At 40.0% G+C, this 21336-nt stretch overlaps 1 protein-coding gene across 5 annotated transcripts in view; it reads left to right on the top strand.

Annotated features, from left to right (window-relative positions):
• The first annotated feature begins 3112 nt into the window (after positions 1 to 3112).
• RAPGEF6 (Rap guanine nucleotide exchange factor 6) overlaps positions 3113 to 21336 on the top strand; it is a 188897-nt gene continuing 170673 nt past the window's right edge. For 4 of the 5 annotated variants that reach the window (XM_029941860.1, XM_029941857.1, XM_029941862.1 and 1 more), the window contains exon 1: positions 3113 to 3394. In XM_029941860.1, the coding sequence (XP_029797720.1) occupies positions 3326 to 3394 (69 nt within the window). In that variant the 5' untranslated portion in view covers positions 3113 to 3325. Of the gene's footprint in view, positions 3395 to 4470; positions 4532 to 21336 lie in introns of all 5 variants that reach the window. The other variant, XM_029941858.1, reaches the window with a different exon arrangement.

Raw genomic sequence — 21336 nt, 5'->3', positions numbered from 1 at the left:
TGTTTTGTTTCTCCTAGGATTTAGTAAATGTTTGCATTTCAAACCATTTTGGTTCTTTTCAGATGCCAGCTAGTGCTGGTGAATCCTACCCCACAGGTTGCCTTTTCTCTGAAAGTAGCTAGTAGAGCTTTCACTGTCAATTCACTTTTTTCAGCATACCAGAGCATAAAAGATGGTAAGGACAAGATAGATTTTGAAAATGTGCTTGGGCACCTGGGTGGTTATACATTTGACTAAGCTCAGGTCACGATCTCACAGTTCATGGGACTCTGTGCTGACAGCGAGGAGCCTGCTTAGGATTCCCTCTCGCTTCATTTCTCTCTGCCTCCCACCATTCGTTCACACACACACTCTCTCAAATAAACTTAAAAATAGTGCTTAAGTTTTGATTTGTATAGTTATCATGAATATTAATATATTGTTTTTACTGTTGCTGTCTTATAGTAAAGCTTAAAACTAATTTCATTTACTTCATGAAATATTTTATACAGAAAAATGAATATACACTAATGTAACCATCACTTAGGTCAAGAAGTAAATAATTTTTAGTAACCTGAAGCCTCTTCCTCCATGTGCCCTATCCTGATCATAATCTTCTCCCTTCTCATTTTTTTTGACTTTTGTGAACATCATCTCCCTTTTTCTTTATAATTTCATCTGTCTATGCATCCCTATGTGATGTAATTTAATTTTGCTTGTGTTTGAACCTTATAATTATACTTGGTATTTTGTGGTTTGCTTTTTCTCCTCTCAACACTCTGCTGGTAATTCATCTGTGTACAATGCAGTTGGTATGCTACTGCATACATATACCATAATATACCCAATCTATTATTGATGGACATACGTTATTTTTAGTTTTTGGCTAATATGAACAATGAACATTTTTGAAGAATACATGGGTATTCTTCAGGACATACATCAAGGACTGGACTTGTCAAAAGGTATGTTTCAACTTTACTATATATATATTTTTTGCCAAAGCAGTTTTCCAATTTACACTTAATCTGCAGTTTGTGAGAGTTCTTGCTCCACATCTTCATGACTGACTATGTTTCTGAAAGTTATTAATGAAAAAAATAGGCATTAAAAAAAGCTTGCCAGTTCTTCAGACTCGAATTTGTGCTTTCGAGAAATCAGTTTTCAGAGGTGAAGTAACAGAAATAATAAAGAGTGCTTGTATTATGCAGGCAACATCCTAAGTATTTAACATGAATTATCTCATGTAATCTTGAGAATCCCAAAGTAATGGGATCCTTTACTAGTCTCATTTTACAGATAAAGGAATGAAGTTCAGAGACATTAAATGACTTCATCAAGTGATTCAAATAGAAATGGCCTATTAAAGACACACATTCAGGTGTCTGCAACTAAAGTCCAAGCTCATGGTCATCATGCTTTAATCCCTCTTCCTTGTTTCAAAATAGTTGCGTGGCCCTAGAAACTGATCCTTGAAGAATGGAAGGGCTAAACAACCTTTATAATCCTAGGCAGACTTTTGAGAGAATGTTTATAACACACAAAAAATGTCGAAAATGAGTCACTGCAGTTCCTTGTGCTCTCTACAATTATTTTATCTCCAGAACGGCTGAGCCACAACTTCCCTTGTAAGGTTTTTGACCTAGACTCAAAAAAATGTGCTAATATTATGTTGTAAACTTCAAGTTTGGGCAAGCCCAACGACTAACGGAAAACAAAACTATTAACAGCCATCATTACCAGGTCACAGAAATGGTAAAAGTTGCAGCCTGAATGTCTCCTTTCCTTTTTGTTGTTCTAAGTATTTTTTCTTTTTTTGAAAGAGAGAGACAGCGTGAACAGGGGAGGGTCAGAGAGAGGAAGACAGAGAATCTTAAGACAGGCTCCAGGCTCTGAGCTAGCTATTCGCACAGAGCCCTACGCGGGGCTGGAACCCACGCACCTAGAGATCATGACCTGACCTGAAGCAGGACGCTTAACCCACTGAGCCATCCAGGAGCCCCTCCTTTTTGTTGTTCTAAAGTATAATTTTAATTCTTACCACGTCTTTAAGAGTTAATAACAATCATAAATCACTGTTAGTGAACTGTGCTTACTGCTGTGAGAAACATTAAGATGTACGTACGTAGATGTGGTATAGACCTCAAAAGGCTTCAAATTCAGTAAAAAGCATTATGCCTATGAGGGCTACAAAGTAAGGCATTTTGAGACCAGTGCGGCCCATTTGTACCCAAAAATATAGCGGCGAAAAATACTTTTTTGGAACGATGAATTCTGCAATCCTATCAGTCGTCTCATAGTGAAAACACCAGCAGGTGCCTGGCTATTAGGAAGAGTGGTCTGTTTTTCTTGCCCAGTAGTTTATAAATGGAAGTTGGTTTTAGTCGCGCTGTTGGGAAACAGGCTAGCATGTAAAATGTTGTGCGAGAAACTGGTGACTTAAGTCCAGACGACCCTAAACCCTCCCCGCCTGAGGTGAGGTGAGGCTGAGCTGAGGGAGGGCTGCCCTGGGGTACTGGTTATGTGAACACAGTAGAGACCTGATTTCTTGAACCGGCACTAACCGTGAGCCTGCCCCGCCATCAGCGCTTGCCAACCTCTACTCAAAGCCGCAAGGCTTTGATTTCTCTGTCTTGATTCTAGTATATCAGTAAAAGGCAGGGCCTCCTTCCATAAGAGAATCGTTTTATTAAACGTAAGGAAGAGAGAGAATGAGCTTCGTTGCTCGTTGAACGGTAGCGGCGAAGTTTGCACTTCGAGAGAGAGGCGTACGAGTTGCAGAATTGGAGTTTGGCCGACGCTTGGGACACGCCCTGAGCTTCCGGATTGGGGCACACACGGAACCCTCTACCTAGGACGCTTACCCCACCGTTCTGCCCCAACAGGCTACTTCTGCTTAGTCCGTCATAGCGCATTTCCGGCCCCTGTACCGGAAGTTGAAACAGGAGAAACCGCAAATTCGAGGCGGGTCCTTGACAGGTTTAGGTGAGATCTCGCGAAGCTTCTTCAAATCTCACGAAGAGTCGTTGAGTCCTGACTGCACCACCCTAGTTTTGACGTCACCACGGAGACACGCCCTTGGGCGCCGGTTTGCGTGCTTGCCCCTGCTGCGCATGCGCAAGCGTCCTCTTTCCGCCCCCGTGCGGGCTTCCCTCTGGCCAGTCGCGCGTGGGCTGAGGCCCTGGGCGGGCGTTGCGAAGGCTTGTTTGCTCTAGCGCTGACCCCCGGGCGGTCCGGAGTTCTCTACCTCGCGGGTGGATGGTGCAGACCCCCTACTTAAGGTGAATGTGCCGTTTCGTCGGCTGCTAAGGACAGGCTGGGGAGCCCGGGGGCCGGGGCAGCGGCCATGAACTCGCCCGTGGACCCCGGCGCTAGGCAGGCGCTGAAGAAGAAGCCTCCCGAGCGGACCCCCGAGGTAAGGTTGGCGGACACTAGCTGTCCAACGAACAAGTTCCCGTTGTCGGTCCGAAACCTGAGGCGACTGTCCCTCTTGCCAGATCCTCGCACCTGCTGCCTGTGTATCTGTTCTTTGCGTCCCCCCCACCCTCACCCAGGCCCTTCTCGCCGAGGTGATGACCGCCTTTCTTGCCCCAGATGCCGCCTTCCTCGTACATTTCTTTGCTTGTGGCTTCCTAGTGTTTTCGATAAGAAATCACTATTACAAAGTTGTATTTTCTCAGAGCAGAATGTGCGTCTTGGGATGAGCGTGCCCTTAGGTAGATAGACTTTGAAAAACGAAGTAGACCTTGTAAGTGAATAGTCATGTTACTACGAAGTAACTTACTGCCTAGAGAAGTTTTCAAGATCAATTTAAAACTGCATCCAGTCAAATGATAAATTCTTGTAGTGGATCCACCCAGTGGATGATGCATATTTAAAGAGCTGTTCTTGTGGTACTTTCTCAGACAGTCAGCGGGAAATTTTACGGTATTTTGTGCTCGGACTCAAAGTTTGGTGTATTGGGTTAGCATCAGTGGCAGCCGCTTAAATGATTTTTCATTTGACCTGAAGACTGATTTTCAGGCTGGTATCTGAAACCTTTTAATTTTACACAACCTTATAGAGTGCTTAAATGGGGAGGGGGGCGGTTTTCCTTGAGTTGGCGGAGTTTCTTTAGTAAACGGTATGTTTACTAAAGCAAAAAGCAAAAAATGGTAACAGTGTGAATGGTTTGTTGGATTTTCTAGTATATAGGTGCAATAAATGAAATTAAATGCTTTGATTAATTCTTACTAAGTCACTTTGGAGGTTTTTTCCGATTTATATTGCTTTGCATAGTGGGTTTCAGTAACTTCGGGCTGGCCTTTTGTGACATGACATTAGTTAACCTGTAACTGTAGTTGTGGTAAGTCAGACTTTGTTTTAAGGCATATTCTGCTACTTTCCAGAGTTGTCATTTTGAGACCTACATTTATAATCCCATGTGTTTTAGTTTCCCCGTGATGAGTTCTGAAGTCGTTGTGAGCTAATTGAAAGTGTTTTCCTTCACAGGTGAATTTGCTATAGTTTTTATATAATTGGATACTATTATGCAAGGCTTGCAATGCATAATGTAAGTTTTACTTCTTTTCCTTTTTAAAAATTTTTAATTCTTTTCTCATTTCTTTTTATTTATACCTACTTATTTTTAAATTTTATTTATTTTAGGAGAGCACAAGTGGGGAAGGGACAGAGAGAGGGAGAGAATCCCTAGCAGAGAAGTGAGACTCCAACTCCCTAACTGTGAGATCATGACCTGAGCTGAAATCAGGAGCCTGACACTTAACTGACTGAACCACCCAGGCACCTCTCTACTTTTAAATATAATTTATAGTAAATTCACGCTTACTGGGAAAATCCTACTTCTCTTTTTAAAATTTTTATTTATTTATTTTGAGGGCGAGGGAGAGGAAGAAATAATAAGTGGGGGTGTGGCAGAGAGACAGGGGGACAGAGGACCTGAAGCAGGCTATGTGCTGACAGCAGAGAGCCCAATGCAGGGTTCATACTCAAGAACTGTGAGATCATGACCTGAGTCGAAGTCGGATGCCCAACAACCGGGCTGCCCAGGTGCCCCTACTTCTCTTTAGAAGATAGACTTAGCTAATTTGAAATGGCCTATTTTTGAGCCTTAGGAAATTTTCTGAACTATTCACAAAATTATGGTAACCAATGAGTGCTGCATCAATTACTTTATCTTGTTTTACTGGAACAGCAGCTTTGCTTAAGGGAATGCTGACCAACTGCCCACGGTAACCGTCTAGAGTCCTGACATTTAGCAGAAAAACATATTAACTGCTTGATTCATTGGCAGTGCTTTTGAGTGAATATAGAATTTGTAGTACAGAAGTATGAGTAGAGAAGTGGTAACCTGAATCCAAGTGCTGATTTATTTTTGGTAACTTGAAATTCTCACCAATTCTTTTCTCAGGAGATCTTTATTCTTTCAGTGGACTCTTACATTTTTATTATGTGATGGTTGCTAATTTAAAAAAGAATAAAGGGGTTGGAAGCAAGGGGCAAGGGCTGGATTGCAGTTTAAATAAGATGTCAGTGTTGTGATTTTTGAGAAGATGAATTTTTCTTTAAGGCTTGATGCATGTGATAGAATTAGCCCTGGAGATACATGGGGAAAGAGATTTCTAAGTAGAAGGAATAGTGATTGCACTCCGAAGATGAGAGTATGTCTAGTGCATTCAAGGAATAGCAAGATGCTCTCAGTGGCTGGAGGAGAGTGAACAAGGTGAGAATTGTGAGAGATGAAGTCAGAGAGGCAGTAATAGTAGTGTAGGAGGGAGTATATCATTAAGGACTTTGTAAGTCATTGGAAATTCCTTAACTTTTATTTTGTGTGATACAGGGGGCTGCCAGAGGATTTGGAGCAGTGATAGTATACTGCGTAATTTTTTAAAGAGCACACTGCACCCGGATTGCTTGCTGGGTTGAGAAAAGACTATATGGGAGCAAGGGTTCAAAGAAGCAGGTCCATCAGCGAGAAAGTATCATGTTAAAGTCAGGAAGAGCTGATTTAACTCAGACTAAGTGATATTAATACAGGTGGTAAGAATTATGGAAAGAACTTTGAAGGTTTAGCCAGCAAGATTTGCTAATGAATAAGCTTTGTGCTTTGAGGAAAAGGAGAAAATCAAGCAAGATTTCGAGGTCTTTGGCCTAAAATACTGGAGTGTTGGAGTTACCATCAAAGAGGGGTGGGGAAAGCTACATGAGGAGTAGATTTGGGGAGGGAAATCGGGAATTCAGTTTTGAACATTTCAAGTTTGAAAGTCTATTAGAAATGTTGAGTAAGGAGTTGCATATAGAAATGTGTTTTTCACTGGAGAGGGCTGGGCTGCAGATAAAATTTTATCATTGGCTTTAGGTATTTAAAGTCATGAGACTAGATGAAATTACCAAGGTGTAAGTGTACACAGAATAGAAGAGGACCAGAGACAGTCCCGTGGCACACTTGATTACTATAAGATCAGGGAAGAAGAGCAGAAAACAGCAAAAGAGAATGAGTGGGAGCAAACAGTGCAGGAGAAGAAAAGACGAACCAATAGAGTGTATACTAGAAGGGGATACAATTTATTCAGGTTATTTTTTCGTGAATCCCTAGTGGGTACAAAGCCTTATAGTCTTGTAGTCAGATGTTTGCGTTGTGTAATTAATTAGTTTACTGTGTGTCTGGGACAGACTAGGAGTCTCTTTATTTTGAAACCATTTGTTGTCCTTACATGAAACTATCATTGTAATCGTAGTGAGCCAGACATTGAATGTGGAAATGGGTTTTAACAGTGTACCACTTAGAACTGTGTTCTAACAGTTTTTACTTTTTTGACTATTTCTCCTACTTTGTAGATCCAGCTTCACAGCACATTTTTTTTAAGGAAAATTTTAGACTTAAGCACTCTGTAAAGCTTAGTGCTCTAAATCAATGAAAGCTGTTATGGTACTCAGTTTGAGTCCTTACTCCAAAGTTACAGATACTGCAATCAAAATTAAGGCCTTGAATTTGGCTCTTCCTCAATTTAGTCCATATGTAGTATCATTTTTTGTCTTTAACCTTTCTTTTTACCTCAGAGTGAGCTCCTTAACTCTCTTAGGGTTTATTTCCATTAGTGTTTAATATCATGCTTTGCATGTACTAAATAGTGAATAAATGTGTTAAAACAAAATTTAGAATTAATTTTGTGTGGTTTTCATATTGAATAGATAATAGTTTCAATTGGAACTACTGATTTTGTACCTCCTGGTAAGCCATTCAGCAACTTGGCTTCAGTTAATATTTATAGGCTGATAACCTGGTCCATCTTACCCCTTTCATGTGTTTTGAATCCATATTTCTAACTACTAAATTGTCCTCCACGGTCTTCAATCACTAGTCCAAATTAAAAACTCATTCCTTTTTTTTTTATTCTGTTGGTGACTGCTTCAGTTGCTCAGTCTAGAAATTCATGTTTTCATTCTTGATTCCCGCTGCTAATTTTCCTCTCTGTATCCAGCTGACCATTAAGCCGTATCCATTTTATGTCCTGAATGTCTACCTCCCCCTTCCACCCACCCCCATTACCCTAGTTCAGGCCCTCATTTAATTTTTTCTCTATTTTGTTTGAGTAATTTTTATTATATTAATGTTACAGTGTTCTCTTTAAAATTTTTTTTTAAATGTATATTTATTTATTTTGAGAGAGCATGCCCATGAGCAGGGGAGGGACAGAGGGAGAGGGAAAGAGAATTCCAAGCAGGCTCTGCTCTGTCACCACTGGAGCTTGATCCCACAACCCATGAGACCATGACCTGAGTCGAAATCAAGAGTCAGATGCTCAACTGCCTGAGCCACCTCGGTGCCCCTGCAGAGTTCTTTTTAATACTTATGCATGTGATCGTGTTTCACTCCTAGGTAAATGAGCAATATAAGTTACCCATATTATTTTGACGTGTTATTAATATTTATATCGGAATAATAGGTTAAAGAGGGACTGTTTGAGGTAAACTGAGTTGTATGGTTATCTCAACTAGGTAATAACTAATTTATCCTTTCATTTAATAATAACAGACACAATACTAAAAGCCAAGGTTGTAGAAAGAGGATATAGTTGCTATTTTTCAATAACTTAGAAAGTCATGAAATATTGGTAACATGTTAAGATTATTAGTGACAGAGGTATGGATAGGATACTTTGGATTGTAAGTGGGAGAGGAAGAGCTCTGAGGAGCAATTAATTGAATCTTAAACACTGTGAATAGCTGTCTGTATGATATCCAGAGGAGAGGTCCTTCCTGGCAGAGAGGAACAACAGCAAAGGCAAAGTATATGGATAGAATAAGAAGCCACTCTTTTAGCATGCATTCCTAGTGGAGGTGATATCACCAAAGGGACAAAAATTATTTTTTAATGGCATAGTGAAAAAATCTTAGACCTTACTATGGTTTGTAGCCTTCCAAAACTCAGTTCTGCCTGACAGAATTTCATTCTTCAGTGTTTGATTTGGGGTGGGGCAGCATTTAGGAAAACTGTCTAAAAATGTTCTTTGGGAGAGATGTGATAATGAGTAAAGGTTGCAGAACATTGCATATAGGTATATGGTGCTGGATGTTAAAAGTTGAAGCTGGATATACTGGCTGGGTTGGATTACTTCAGGGATTTGAACTTGATTTTATGAGTAAAGGAGAAACTTGGAGGTGTAGAGCCCGAAGATAAGCTTTACAGAGATGACTGGGCATTGTAGAAGATATACTGGGGAGAAAGGAAGGTGCTATGTAACGAAAGCAGGAAAGCTTATAGGTAGGGGGAACAGAAAACATTTTGTCCAAACCAGCATACTTTTCTGAATGAAAGATGAGACTTTTAATGATTATACCAGGATAACAGAAAACCAGGAGATAGGGTCCTGGTTATAGGAAACAAATGAAGTAGTTCAGGTGTGAGATACGGCAGAAGCATATGGAATAATGAGATAGTGAGGAGGTAGAATTGGCCCCAAGTGGTCACTGTTTTTGTTTTTTTTTTTGAAAGTTTGAGATTGACTATAATACATGTATAGTAAAGTCTATATCCCCTAAGTATATTGCCAGCTATATTTTATATACATATTTAGGTATTTCTGAAATCAGGGTAAAGGGTATTACCACCACTCCAGAAACTACCCCTTTTCCCCTTCTAGTCACCACCCTTCCCAAGAGGAAAACACTGTTCTGACATCTTTTACCATAAGTCTCTTCTGCCTACTTTCCAGCAATCAAGAGGACTCTGAAGCTACCTTGCTTTCTTGTGGTACACCTCTGGATTGAACTTTGAATCTCCTCTCTTGGTGATTTCTTTGATCTTCTCCTGCCTCTCCTTTATATCTTAATATAAAGGACCTTTTAGCTACCCTTCTGAATGTTCTGCCTCACTCTGTTTAGACCTACTCTTGGGATAGGTATTTCTCAGCCCCAGAAGTTAAATTTAAAGGCCAAGATCCACCCTGCCCTTAGGTTCCTCTCAAGCCTCTCTAGTAGCACCAGGGTAAGTCTGGCAAAACCTTCCTGTCTTTAGCTTGTTGGGAACAGGTTTGGACTGGGTGCAAGAGCAAAGCAGAAGTTGAGATCATTTCTAGATTCTTGATATGGATAACTGCATTTTAAGAGTACATTATTAAGGAGCAGAATTAGTGTAGGAAGAGATTCTGTTTTGGAAGGGGTTTGAGACTCTGTGCAAGGTATACAGGAGAGGGATGCTGGGAAGAATTTGGAGCCTCAGATCAAACCAGGTTGTGGATCTGAGTTGACGTGTGAGCGTACAGCATGTTGATTATGGGTGAAGTGATAAGATTGCTAGGAATGACCAGGGTGAAAAGCAGAATGAGAATAGGACAGCTCCGTTAGTTGCTCCACTGTTAAAGGGATGGGACACAGAGTACAAAACTGCTAAAGAGTGAAAAGAAATTGTTTGAGAGGTAGGAGGAGAACAGAAGAGTGCTGCTACAGGAGGGCCTTTCGGACAGAAATCCTTTATCACTAATGTCAGATACAAAGGCGAGGACTGATAAATTCTTTGGAGTTTGTCTATCAGAATGGTTTCACTGGAATGATAAATAAAGATCCTGATTTCAGGGGATTGAAGTTAAGACCCAGCAAGTACTATTTGCTAATTTGTATAAAGAGATTAAGTCCTCCGTGACCTTTTGCCTGGCAGTCTAGCCACCCACCCCAAACATAGGCATTTTAACAACTTACAAATCTCATAACACTGTATTTCTCAACTTAGGCTAAATATATTTCTCAGTTTAGGGAATTTTTTCTTAATGCGTAAGCCTAACCATTTTTTCTTGAATTAGAACGCTGTGAAATGGAGTGTTAAACATTGGTACTTATAGGGGCGCCTGGGTGGCTCAGTTCAGCGTCTGACTTCAGCTCAGGTCATGTTCTCACGGTTCGTGGGTTCGAGCCCTGCATTGAGCTCTGTGCTGCTCTCAAGAGCTTGGAGCCTGCTTCAGATTCTGTGTCTCCCTCTTTCTCTGACCCTCCCCTGCTTGCTCGGTCGTTTGCTCGCTCTCTCAAAAATAAATAAACATTAAAAAAATTTTTTTAATGCTTTATTTTATTTTTGATAGAGAGAGAGAGACAGAGCATGAGAGGGGGACGGGCAGAGAGAGAAGGAGACAGAACCGGAAGCAGGCTCCAGGCTCTGAGCTAGATGTCAGCACAGAGCCTGATGCGGGGCTCGAACCCACAAACGTGAGATCTGACCTGAGCCGAAGTCGGAGGCTTTAACCAACTGAGCCACCCAGGTGCCCTTAAATTTTTTTTAAAGCATTAGTACTTATAGAGAGCTTCTTAAATCGTTGTGATACAAAGATAGCAGTGAGAAGCATTGTTGATTGTGTCATATTCTCCTGTGTCTTTGCTTTACATAGGATGGGATTGTTGTACCCAGATTTTAATATTGCCCCCTAAAACCAGAGATTACCTGGGAGACCGAATCACGCATGCAGAAGCAAAGGGCTTTATTACGAATTTAGGCCCAGCCAGCCTAAACTTGGGCTCACAGACTTACTGGATCCACGTGGAGTGAGCCCCGAACAAAGGCAGGGTAGGGCTTTTATGAGTTTGGGAAGGGGGAGTTACAGGAAATACAGTGATCCAATCATTATTATACAATATTTTAACCATTCACATTGCCTAGAGTATTTGTTACTTTTGGCGGGACCCAATCACAACATTTAGAGTATTGACCAATCACAGAGTGGGCCCAGGACCCTCACGTAGGGCATGACTAGGACCCTCAGGTAGGGCGTGACTAGTCTTAGCCTCCATCTTTAGGCCTGCCCTTAGAATGTTACAAGGGTGGTCCCTTTTGCCTTGGGCAATGTGTGCCCTTCTATTGTTTCATGGAGTCAGTTTCAGACCTGCTTCCTTACAGGATGCTGTGGTGTAGTCTTCATAGCCCTGGAGTTTGCATTTAGACAAGCCTGTTTCAAATGTGGCCTCCAGCACTGAGACTTTAAGTGACTCTGGGCAAGTTACCTAACTTAGAGAACCCTGAGTATCATTTTGGGGTTTTGTGTGCACTAAATGAGATAATATATGTAAAGTGTTTAGCAAAGTGCCTGTCATAATAAACGTTAAATAAATGGTAGCCATACATACTAGCTTGCCATTCCCTGTGAGTGGAAAGCCGTCCTCTGGCTTGGCACCCTCACTTTTCAGTTTCCTCACTTTTCCACTCCTCAGTGTTCCCAGGCTATTTGACACCTTCCTCCACCACAGTAATTATTGTGTTATGATTACTTGCATGTTTGTCTCTCCGGCTGGGCTATAAGCTTCTTGAAGACCATATATCCTCATGTTCCAGTGCCTCCTATGTGATATTTGTACATAGTAGGTATTCAGATGTTTATAAATGACTTTAAAAATACATCAGAGATTTATCTCCCAGATGTTTTCTTTTTTTTTTTTTAATGTCTTTATTTTATTTTGAGAGAGAGAAACCGAGTGAGCAGGGGCAGGGGCAGGGGCAGAGAGAGGGAGACACAGAATCCGAAGCAGGCTCCAGGCTCTGAGCTGTCAGCACAGAGCCCGACGCGGGGCTCAAAGCTCAAACCCACGGACCGTGAGATCATGACCTGAGCCAAAGTCGGATGCCTAACTGACTGAGCCACCCAGGCGCCCCTGTAAATGACTTTAAAAAGAAAAGGAATGTGATGCTTGGGTGGCTTAGTTGGTTAAATGTCTCCCTTGGTTTCATTCAGCTCAGGTCATGATTTCAAGGTTTGTGAGATGGAGCTGGCGTTGGGCTTTGTGCTAACAGGACAGAGCCTGCTTGGGGTTCTTTCTCCCTCTCTCTCTTCTCCTTCCCTGCTCACATGTGTTCTCTATCTCAAATAAACTTAAAAAAAAAAAAAAAAGGAATGTGAAAAAGACTTTTCCCTATTCTTCTAGTGGTGATTTCTTTTGGCCTAATATTTGAAGTACTGGGATTTAAAAGACTGGTGAAGTTTGGCCAAAATGGCAAAAAATTTGGTATTAATATTCGCTAGTTAAAATGTTAATAAAGTACAGCTGCCATGAAGAGACCATGTTTTACCTGGCAATTTATCATAAACAGCACAGATAGAAGAAACTCCTTTTTTGTGTGGTTTGGTTTGAAAACACACACACATGAACAAAAAACTTCAGAGAAATCTCAGTTTTAATTTCTCATAGGATTTTAACCAGATGACTTTAAAACTTTTTCTGAGCAAAAATTTCACACTTAGCTAGGTGCTAATATAATTACCTTTTTACAATCAGAAAAAGACTTTAAAAGAAAACACAACAATTTTTATTAGGAAATTTAAAAAGAGTGGAAGGAATGTAAGAAGACAAAATTTAGTATTTTTATAGTTATTTATCCATTTTAGAGTTTAGGATAAAGATCTTTAAGTGTAGACTTGTAGAGGTTTTTTTCTGAACTGGCCAAAGTGCACCATTGTACTTGGAGGCATTTTTGAGTGAGTCACTGTGCACATCCCTGAGGGTGGCAGAACAAAGATTCTCTTGTGCTTTTCTACAGCAGATGCACATTCAGAGTGTTTTTTGGACTGTAAAAGAATTTATTTATGCTTGTGGGCCCCTTTAGCCTTCATTTGTAAATTGAACTGGATAGAAAGGGAATAGAGATCTGGATGGGGATTTTATTAGACAACAGGGCACCCCATTTTATGTGTATTGGAGATTCCCACCTAGAGAAAAAAAACTGTAGCCATTCAGGAGTTTAGACGCCAAAAATTTTGTTTCTTAGAGACTCAGGAGCTTCCCCAAGAGAATTGTTCAGAAAGGAGGAATATCTAGGCATGATGATCTTGACTGTGTGACAAAGTCCTGTTCTTTGAAAGTGATGGAGTGCCTGAGCTCCCTAACATTGTAGTTATTATTTGGATTTACCTTAGACCAGCCTATTTATTTATTTATTTTTTAATGTTTATTTTTGAAAGGAGAGACAGAGCATAGGGATGGGGAGAGGGGCAGAGAGAGAGAGAGAGAGAGAGAGAGAGAGAGAGGGACACAGAATCCGAAGCATGCTCCAGGCTCCTAGCTGTCAGCACAGAGCCTGACATGGAGCTCAGGACTCAAACTGCAATGTCATGACCTTAGGCGAAGTTGGATACTCAACAGACTGAGCCACCCAGGCACCTCTGGACCAGGCTATTAAAACTGAAGTCTTGGCTGTAAATAAAAAGTGAATGAGCCAATTTGTTAAGAACATGAGATTATGGACACCTGAGCAGCCCCTATTTGGTATTTTCCACTACTAGACACTCCGTTACTTTGCCATAAACTAAGCTTTGGCAGCGGGAGGGCTTTACGCTTTGTCATGTGGCTGAGATAATGGGGTTCATTGGCGAGGACACTTAGTACAAAACTAAAGTACGAGCACTGCCAGTATGTATTTGTGAATGTATATATAGCACTCCTAGAAACACTTTAGCCTGTTAGGTCAAGAGCTAGTGAAATGAGTTGCATACAGATAACAGGAACTGAATTCCTGAGAGGTAAAATGTCTTGCTCAAGGTCACATGATTCATGAGTGACTTCCTCAGTACACTGGCACCCTATTTTTCAGAACAGTGACGTTTAGGCCACATTTTAACCTTTGAACTTTTGTTTGTCACTGTACAGGTGTCTAATAATTTCCTGAATAAATTTTTGTTGTTTTATCTTGCCTGTGATGTCTGCAATACTTTCAGGTGCTTTATCAGTTCAGTGGAAGATATCAATGTCATGGAAGTTCAGAACTCTCAAGTTTTATGTAGAATGAAAACAGGTGTGCTTGATGTCTGCATTGGTGATTTCTTTACATCATTTCTTATGCCATTCTGTTTTCTAACTTACATTTTTGTTTTCAAAAGGTAGCATATTCAGTTTTGGCTTTTTTTAATGTTTGTTTATTTTTGAGAGAGAGAGAGACAAAAAATCCTGAGTGGGGGGAGGGGCAGAGAGAGGGAGAGACACAGAGTCCGAAGCAGGCTCCAGGCTCTGAGCTGTCAGCACAGAGCCTGATGAAGGGTTTGAACTCAAGAACCCTGAGGTCATGACCTGAGCTGAAGTTGGACTGAGCCACCAGGTGCCCCCAATTTTGACTTTTTAAGAGCATTCAACTAATAATGAAAGGCTTCATCACAGTAGATTTTTTACAAGAGAGTTTGTGTCACAGGTGCTATCTGGAGTTGGGAGTATTTATGAGTCTTAAATGACTGAGGCAGAGTTGAATACATTTTAAGGAAGAGTGCCTAATGAGTATTTGTGTGGTAAATGTTTCTTAAGTACTATTTTTTAAAAACTATTTTATTTATTTTTGAGAGAGAGAGAGAATATGAGCAGGGGAGGGTCAGAGAGAGGGGGAGACACAGAATCTGAAGCAGGCTCTATCCAGGCTCTGAACTAGCTGTCAGCACAGAGCCCGACACGGGGCTCGAACCCACAAACTGTGAGATCATGACCTGAGTCGAAGTCGGACGCTCAACTGACTGAGCCACCCAGGTGTCCCTTAAGTACTCTTTTTAAGTGCCATGGATAAGTGCCATAGATAAAAGATTAAAGTTCTTTCATTAGGGAAGGAGATAGGCATATACACAGACAATTAAAATATCTGGTTAACTATTGTGTAGCTGTAAAATGAGGCACTTAGGAGTTTATGGGAGGACTTTTGGGAGGGAGAAGTAAAGGGTCTTTCTTGTCACTTTAGAAACGGGAATCCTGCCTTGAGTATAGATTAGAATATGTAAATATTAGGTGAAGAAGGGGCAGTTTGTGTTTCCTGAAAAGGGAACATTTGTCAAGGCCACAAGATCAGCTTCAGATGAACGTGCAGGTTGCCTGGGCAAGTAGTACAAGAGATAAGGCTGGAGGCATGGCAGGATCCAGATCCTATGAAGAACTGCTTTCTCTTTGTTAAGGAGTTTGTATATGCTTTTTACAAAGATAACTCTGGCAGGACCATGAAGAATGGATTACAGAGGGTCAGATTTAGATGGAAGAAGGCTGTTTCTTGTTACCCAGTGAGAAATAATGCATCTCTAAATTGCTCCAGATGGGATGGTGAACAGATATTTATGTAATAGAATTGATAGATTTCTGGCCAGAGCCACTGAAGAAGAGAGCATTAGGCAAATCAGGGAACCTAGGAAGAAGACCCAGCCAGGACTATAAGTAATAACTTCAGCTTTGCATTTATTACACTTGAGATGCTGATGGACCTCCCAGGTGAAAGTGTTCATTATGTTCTAGAATATGTAGTTTGTAAGTTTTACTAGAGAGCTCTGGGGTAGAAATACAAATATGGGCATCATTGGTATACATACGATAGTTGCAACTATGGATGTGGAGGGTATTACTGATCATAGAGAGTCTCTAGTGAAGAAAAGGTGGATGTCACAGTGATGGGAACATTTATAAACATTTAAGGGAATAGGAAAAGAAGGCAAAGTGTGTGTTGGAGACTCCGGAGCACCTGGAGCGCAGAAAGGCAATAATAGTAATAAGAATGGCTAAGATTTATATGCTGGGGTACTTACTGTATGCCTGTTACTATTTTAAAAAAAAACAAAACCTTTATACATCTTTAATCCTTCCAAAAACACTCTGAAACAGGTGTTACCCACATTTTACATATGGGAAGATGGAATCACAGAATAACTTGTCTAAAGTCACACAGCTAGGAAACCCTGGTGTCTGGATTCAAATCTAGGCATTCTAATTTCACATTCTCTGCTTGTGATTGTTATTAAATGATTTCCATTAGGACAAGAACCTATAGAGAACCCTATTTTGGAAGAGACTGGAGGAAATGAGTTTTAGGTGGGAGGAGTGAATGAATGATGAATATATTAGCAAATTCTATAAAATAAATGTGGATAGAAATAAGGATTGAAAAGTGCATGTGAAACTTGGAATTAGTATATCTTGGGTGATTTTGTAATACATAGTGGGATCAAAAAAAACCCTTTAGCCTAAAGTTTGAATTCAGAAGTAATTAGATGCTTGATCTTATGCATTATAATTTCAGAGATTAATTATTAGAGTTCTCATGGTTCAGTGTATATTTTGGGATTTTTATCTCTAAAAATTAAAATTCAGGCTATAATTTTTTAATGTTAAAGTTTTTATTAATAAAATTTAATGTTCAAGTAATTAGGGAGTGTATTTTAGTCTACAAATAAAAAGTTTTAGTCTACCAAAAGAAAAGTATACCCAAATATATAATGAGACTAAATTCTGATATACTGGTGAACATGATAAGCCTTTCCAGAAAACATTCCTGGGAGCAGTGTGTCATGGTCAACATATGGTGATGATTGGGGATGCACAGGAAAAGGTAATGAAAAAAAAAAAGGGATGTAGATCATTATATGAGACTTGAAAATTAAGGAAAGCTAGAAATGCCTGTCACCCTATGAATAAGCAGGACACAGTCATGTGTTGCCCACCCCCATCTTTCTTTTTTGAGAAATTCCAAACTATAGAAACATGGGAAGAATAGGATCCCTGTAGTTTTAGTATCCTTTATTACAGACTCTTCACTCAGAGACATATTTTGCTATATATATCTTACCTCCATCTCTCTAGCATATACTTTATTTCGGCAAAAAGTAAATTAGAGAATTCACCATGATCAAGTGGGATTCATTCTTGGGCTGCAGGGCTTGTTCAATATTTGCTAGTCAGTGTGATACATCACATTAATAGAAGAAAGGATAAGAACCATATGATCCTGTCAGTAGATGCAGAAAAAACATTTGACAAAATACAGCATCCTTTCTTAATAAAAACCCTCAAGAAACTTGGGATAGATAGGGCACCTGGGTGGCACATTCAGTTAAGCATCCAACTTTGGCTCAGGTCACGATCTCATAACTCTGGAGTTTGTGAGCCCCGTGTCAGGCTCCATGCTGACTGCTCAGAGCCTGGAGCCTACTTGGGATTCTGTGTCTCCCTTTCTCTCTCTCTCCCCCCCCCCCCCGCCCCCACTCACCCACGCGCGTACTCACTCTCTCTCCCTAAAATAAACACAAACTGTTTAAAAAAGAAAATCGGGACAGAAGGAATATACCTTAATATCATAAAAGACATTTATGAGAAGCTTACAGCCAATTTCGTCCTCAGTGGGGAAAAACTGAGAGCTTTCCCCCTGAGATCAGGGACATGACAGGGATGTCCGCTGTCACCACTATTGTTTAACATAGTGCTGGAAATCCTAGCATCAGCAATCAGACAACAAAATGAAATAAAAGACATCCGGATTATCAAAGAAGTCGTCAAATTTTGGCCGGCCTTTTCTTTTCTTTTCTTTTCTTTTCTTAACATTTACTTATTATTGAGAAACAGAGAGACAGAGCATGAGCAGGGGAGTGGCAGAAAGAGAGAGAGACTGAGACACAGAATCTGAAGCAGGCTCCAGGCTCTGAGCTGTCAGCACAGATCCGCATGTGGGGCTTGAACCCACAAGCTGTGAGATCATGACCTGAGCCGAAGTCGGACACTTAACCGACTAGGCCACCCCAGGTGCCCCAACACTTTGACCTTTTGAGGATGACATGATCCTCTACATGGAAAACCTGTAGGACTCCACCAAAAGGCTGATAGAACTGATACAAGAATTCAGTAGTCGCAGGATATAAAATCAGTGTACAGAAATCGTTGCATTTCTATACACCAATAATGAAGAAGGAGAAATCAAGAAATTAATCCCATTTACAGTTGCACCAAGAACCATAAAATACCTAGGAATAAACCTAACCAAAGATGTAAAAGATCTGTATGCTGAAAGCTGTAGTAAACTTATGAAGGAAATTGTAGAAGACACAAAGAAATGGAAAAACATTCCACGCTCCTGGATGGAAAGAACAAATATTGTTAAAATGTCAATACTACCCAAAGTAATCTACATAGTCAATGCAATCCCAATCAAAATTGCACCAGCATGCTTCTCAGAGCTAGAACAAACAATCCTAAAATTTGTATGGAACCACAAGAGACCCCAAATAGCCAAAGTAATGTTGAAAAAGAAAACCAAAGCAGGAGGCATAACACTCCCAGACTTTAGCCTCTACGATAAAGCTGTAATCATCAAGTCAGTATGGTGTTGGCACAAAAACAGACACACAGACCAGTGGAATAGAATAGATAATCCAGAATTGGATCCACACAAATGTATGGCCAACTAATCTTTGACAAAGCAGGAAAAGGGTATCCAGTGGAAAAAAAGAGTTTCTTTAGCAAATGGACAGCAACATGCAGAAGAATGAAACTAGATCACTTTCTTACACGATACACAAAAATAAACTCAAAATGGATGTTGGACCTAAATGTGAGACATGAAACCATCAAAACCCTAGAGGAGAAAAAAGGCAACAACCTCTTTGACCTCAGCCGCAGTAACTTCTTACTCAACAGGTCTCCAAAGGCAAGGAAATAAAACCAAAAATGAACTTTTGGGACTTTATCAAGATGAAAAGCTTCTGCACCGCAAAGGAAACAATCAACAAAACTAAAAGGCAGCTGATGGAATGGGAATAAAGGATTAGTATTTAAAATCTGTAAAGAACTTACCAAAGTCAACACCCGAAAAACAAATGATGCAATGAAGAAATGGGCAGAAGAGTTGAATAGACAGTTTTCCAAAGAAGAAATCCAGATGGCCGAAAGACACATGAAAAGATGCTCAACATCATTTATCAGGGAAATACACATTAAAACCACACAGAGATACCACGTCACACATGTCAGAGTGGTGAAATTTAACTTAAGAAACAGGAGATGCTGGTGATGATGTGGAAAAATGGGAACCCTCTTAAACTGTTGGTGAGAATACAAACTGGTGCAGCTGCTATGGAAAACAGTGTGGAGGTTCCTCAAAAAATTAGAAATAGAACTATCCTGCAACCCAGCAATAGCACTAGCAGGAATTTATCCAAACAATACAAGAATGTTGATTCATACGGGCACATGTACCCTGGTGTTTATAGCAGCGCTTTCAACAGTAGCCAAATTATGGAAAGAGCCTAAATGTTCATCAGTTAATGAGTAGATAAAGATGTGGTTTATATACACAATGGAACACTACTTGGCAATGAGAATGAGTGAAATCCTGTCATTTGCAGCAGTGTGGATGAAACTGGAGGGTATTATGCTAAGTGAAATAAGTCAGTCAGAGAAAGAGAGATACCATATGTTTTTACTCACATGTGGAACTTGAGAAACTTAACAGAAGACCATGGTGGAGGAGAAGGGGAAAAAAAGTTAGAAACAGAGAGAGGGAGACTTAAATACAGAGAACAAACAGGGTTGATGGGGAATGGGTGGGGGGCAGAGGGGAAAATGGGTGATGAGTATTGAGGAGGGCACTTGTTGGGATGAGCAGTGGGTGTTGTATGTAAGCAACGAATCACAGGAATCTACCCCCAAAACCAAGAGCACACTGTATACACTGTATGTTAGTCAACTTGACAATAAATTATATTAAAAATAAATAAACAAAATCTTATTAACTAAAAAAATTAAAATATTCTTAAAAAAGGTAAACTACAGACCTGCTGACACTTCATCCCTCGTCTTATCTTGAAGCCATCACTTAAATTTGTTGTATATTTCAGTATAGGATCCACTCAAGGTATATATTACATTTGGTTGTCAAGTTTTTTTAGTTTTCTGTAATATAGAACAGTTCTGCCTTTTTCTTTCTTTCATAAACATGACTTTTGGAAGAAGCTGGCCAGTTGTGTTCTAGAATGTATCACAATTCGAATTCTTCTGGTTTTTCTTGATGAAATTTAGGTGAAATTACTTTTTTGAGAAATTATATGGGTGATGTTCTATACTTATTTTTTTAAGTTTATTTAATTCTTCAGTAATCTCTGTATCTAATATGGGGCTTGAACTCAAAACCCTGAAATTAAGTTAAATGCTCTTCTGATGGAGCCAATCAGGTACCCATGATGTCCTAACATGGTCTCACTAGAAGACACATTATCAGTTCTTTCTATTAGGGCAGATGCTAAATTGGATTACTTGTATTTCTTTGTTGTAAAGGTACAGTGCTGCAAGTTGCAAGTGGTCTTTGATGTGATACTTGAAGAATGTGTGGATATCTTGTTTTTGCCAGTATTTGATCCCGTGCCTTTAGCATTCATTGATGATCTTTGCCTAAATAATTATTACTTTGCTGTTACAAAGTGATAATTTTCTAATTGTGTATTTCTCCCACAGTTATTAGCTGGTATTCTGTATAGAACTTTCCCTACCTCTCCCTTGAGAAAAATCACTGTGATTTCAAGGATTATTTTTATATTTTTAATATTGTCATTATTCCCTTTATTAGATCATCCCACATTTAACCAGTGGGAGCCCTTTCAAAGTCTGCTTCTATGTCCTTTTGATGTGACCCCATTAGTCTCTAAGTCATCTCTAATTTTCAGGCACAAAAAGATGTCCCAGGGTTGTACTTTCCTTGCTCCAGTACTGAAATCAGCCACTTAATCCAAGGAACCCTGGTTCTTATGTTAGGAAATGGTATTTAGACGCCAGGGACTGAGCTCAAGGAGTGGTGAGGGTATGTAGCTCTTTATTGCCATTTTGTAGAATATATTTATACTTCTGTGGATGAGAAAACCAGTGAAATAGAACTCTCTGTTTAATGCATGGTCTTGTTAACTTGGCACTATTGTCAGAAACATTCAAAATAGCTTTAATAGTCTGCGGACTGTAATTTAATCTTTGTTTTGTAATTTTATGATCCACAACTATATATAAATGCGTAGTACTAACATTTGCTAACTATTCACCATGTCATAATCTCTGTGCTCCACATTTAACATTTTATGTTCAAAGGGAGTTAATCATTCCTTTATGATCACATAG

This window comes from Suricata suricatta, chromosome 6 (assembly GCF_006229205.1).
Source record: "Suricata suricatta isolate VVHF042 chromosome 6, meerkat_22Aug2017_6uvM2_HiC, whole genome shotgun sequence".
NCBI classification, from domain to species: Eukaryota; Metazoa; Chordata; class Mammalia; order Carnivora; family Herpestidae; genus Suricata; species Suricata suricatta.
Note: the sequence above shows the minus strand (reverse complement) of the source record. Positions and strands in the feature narration are given on the sequence as shown.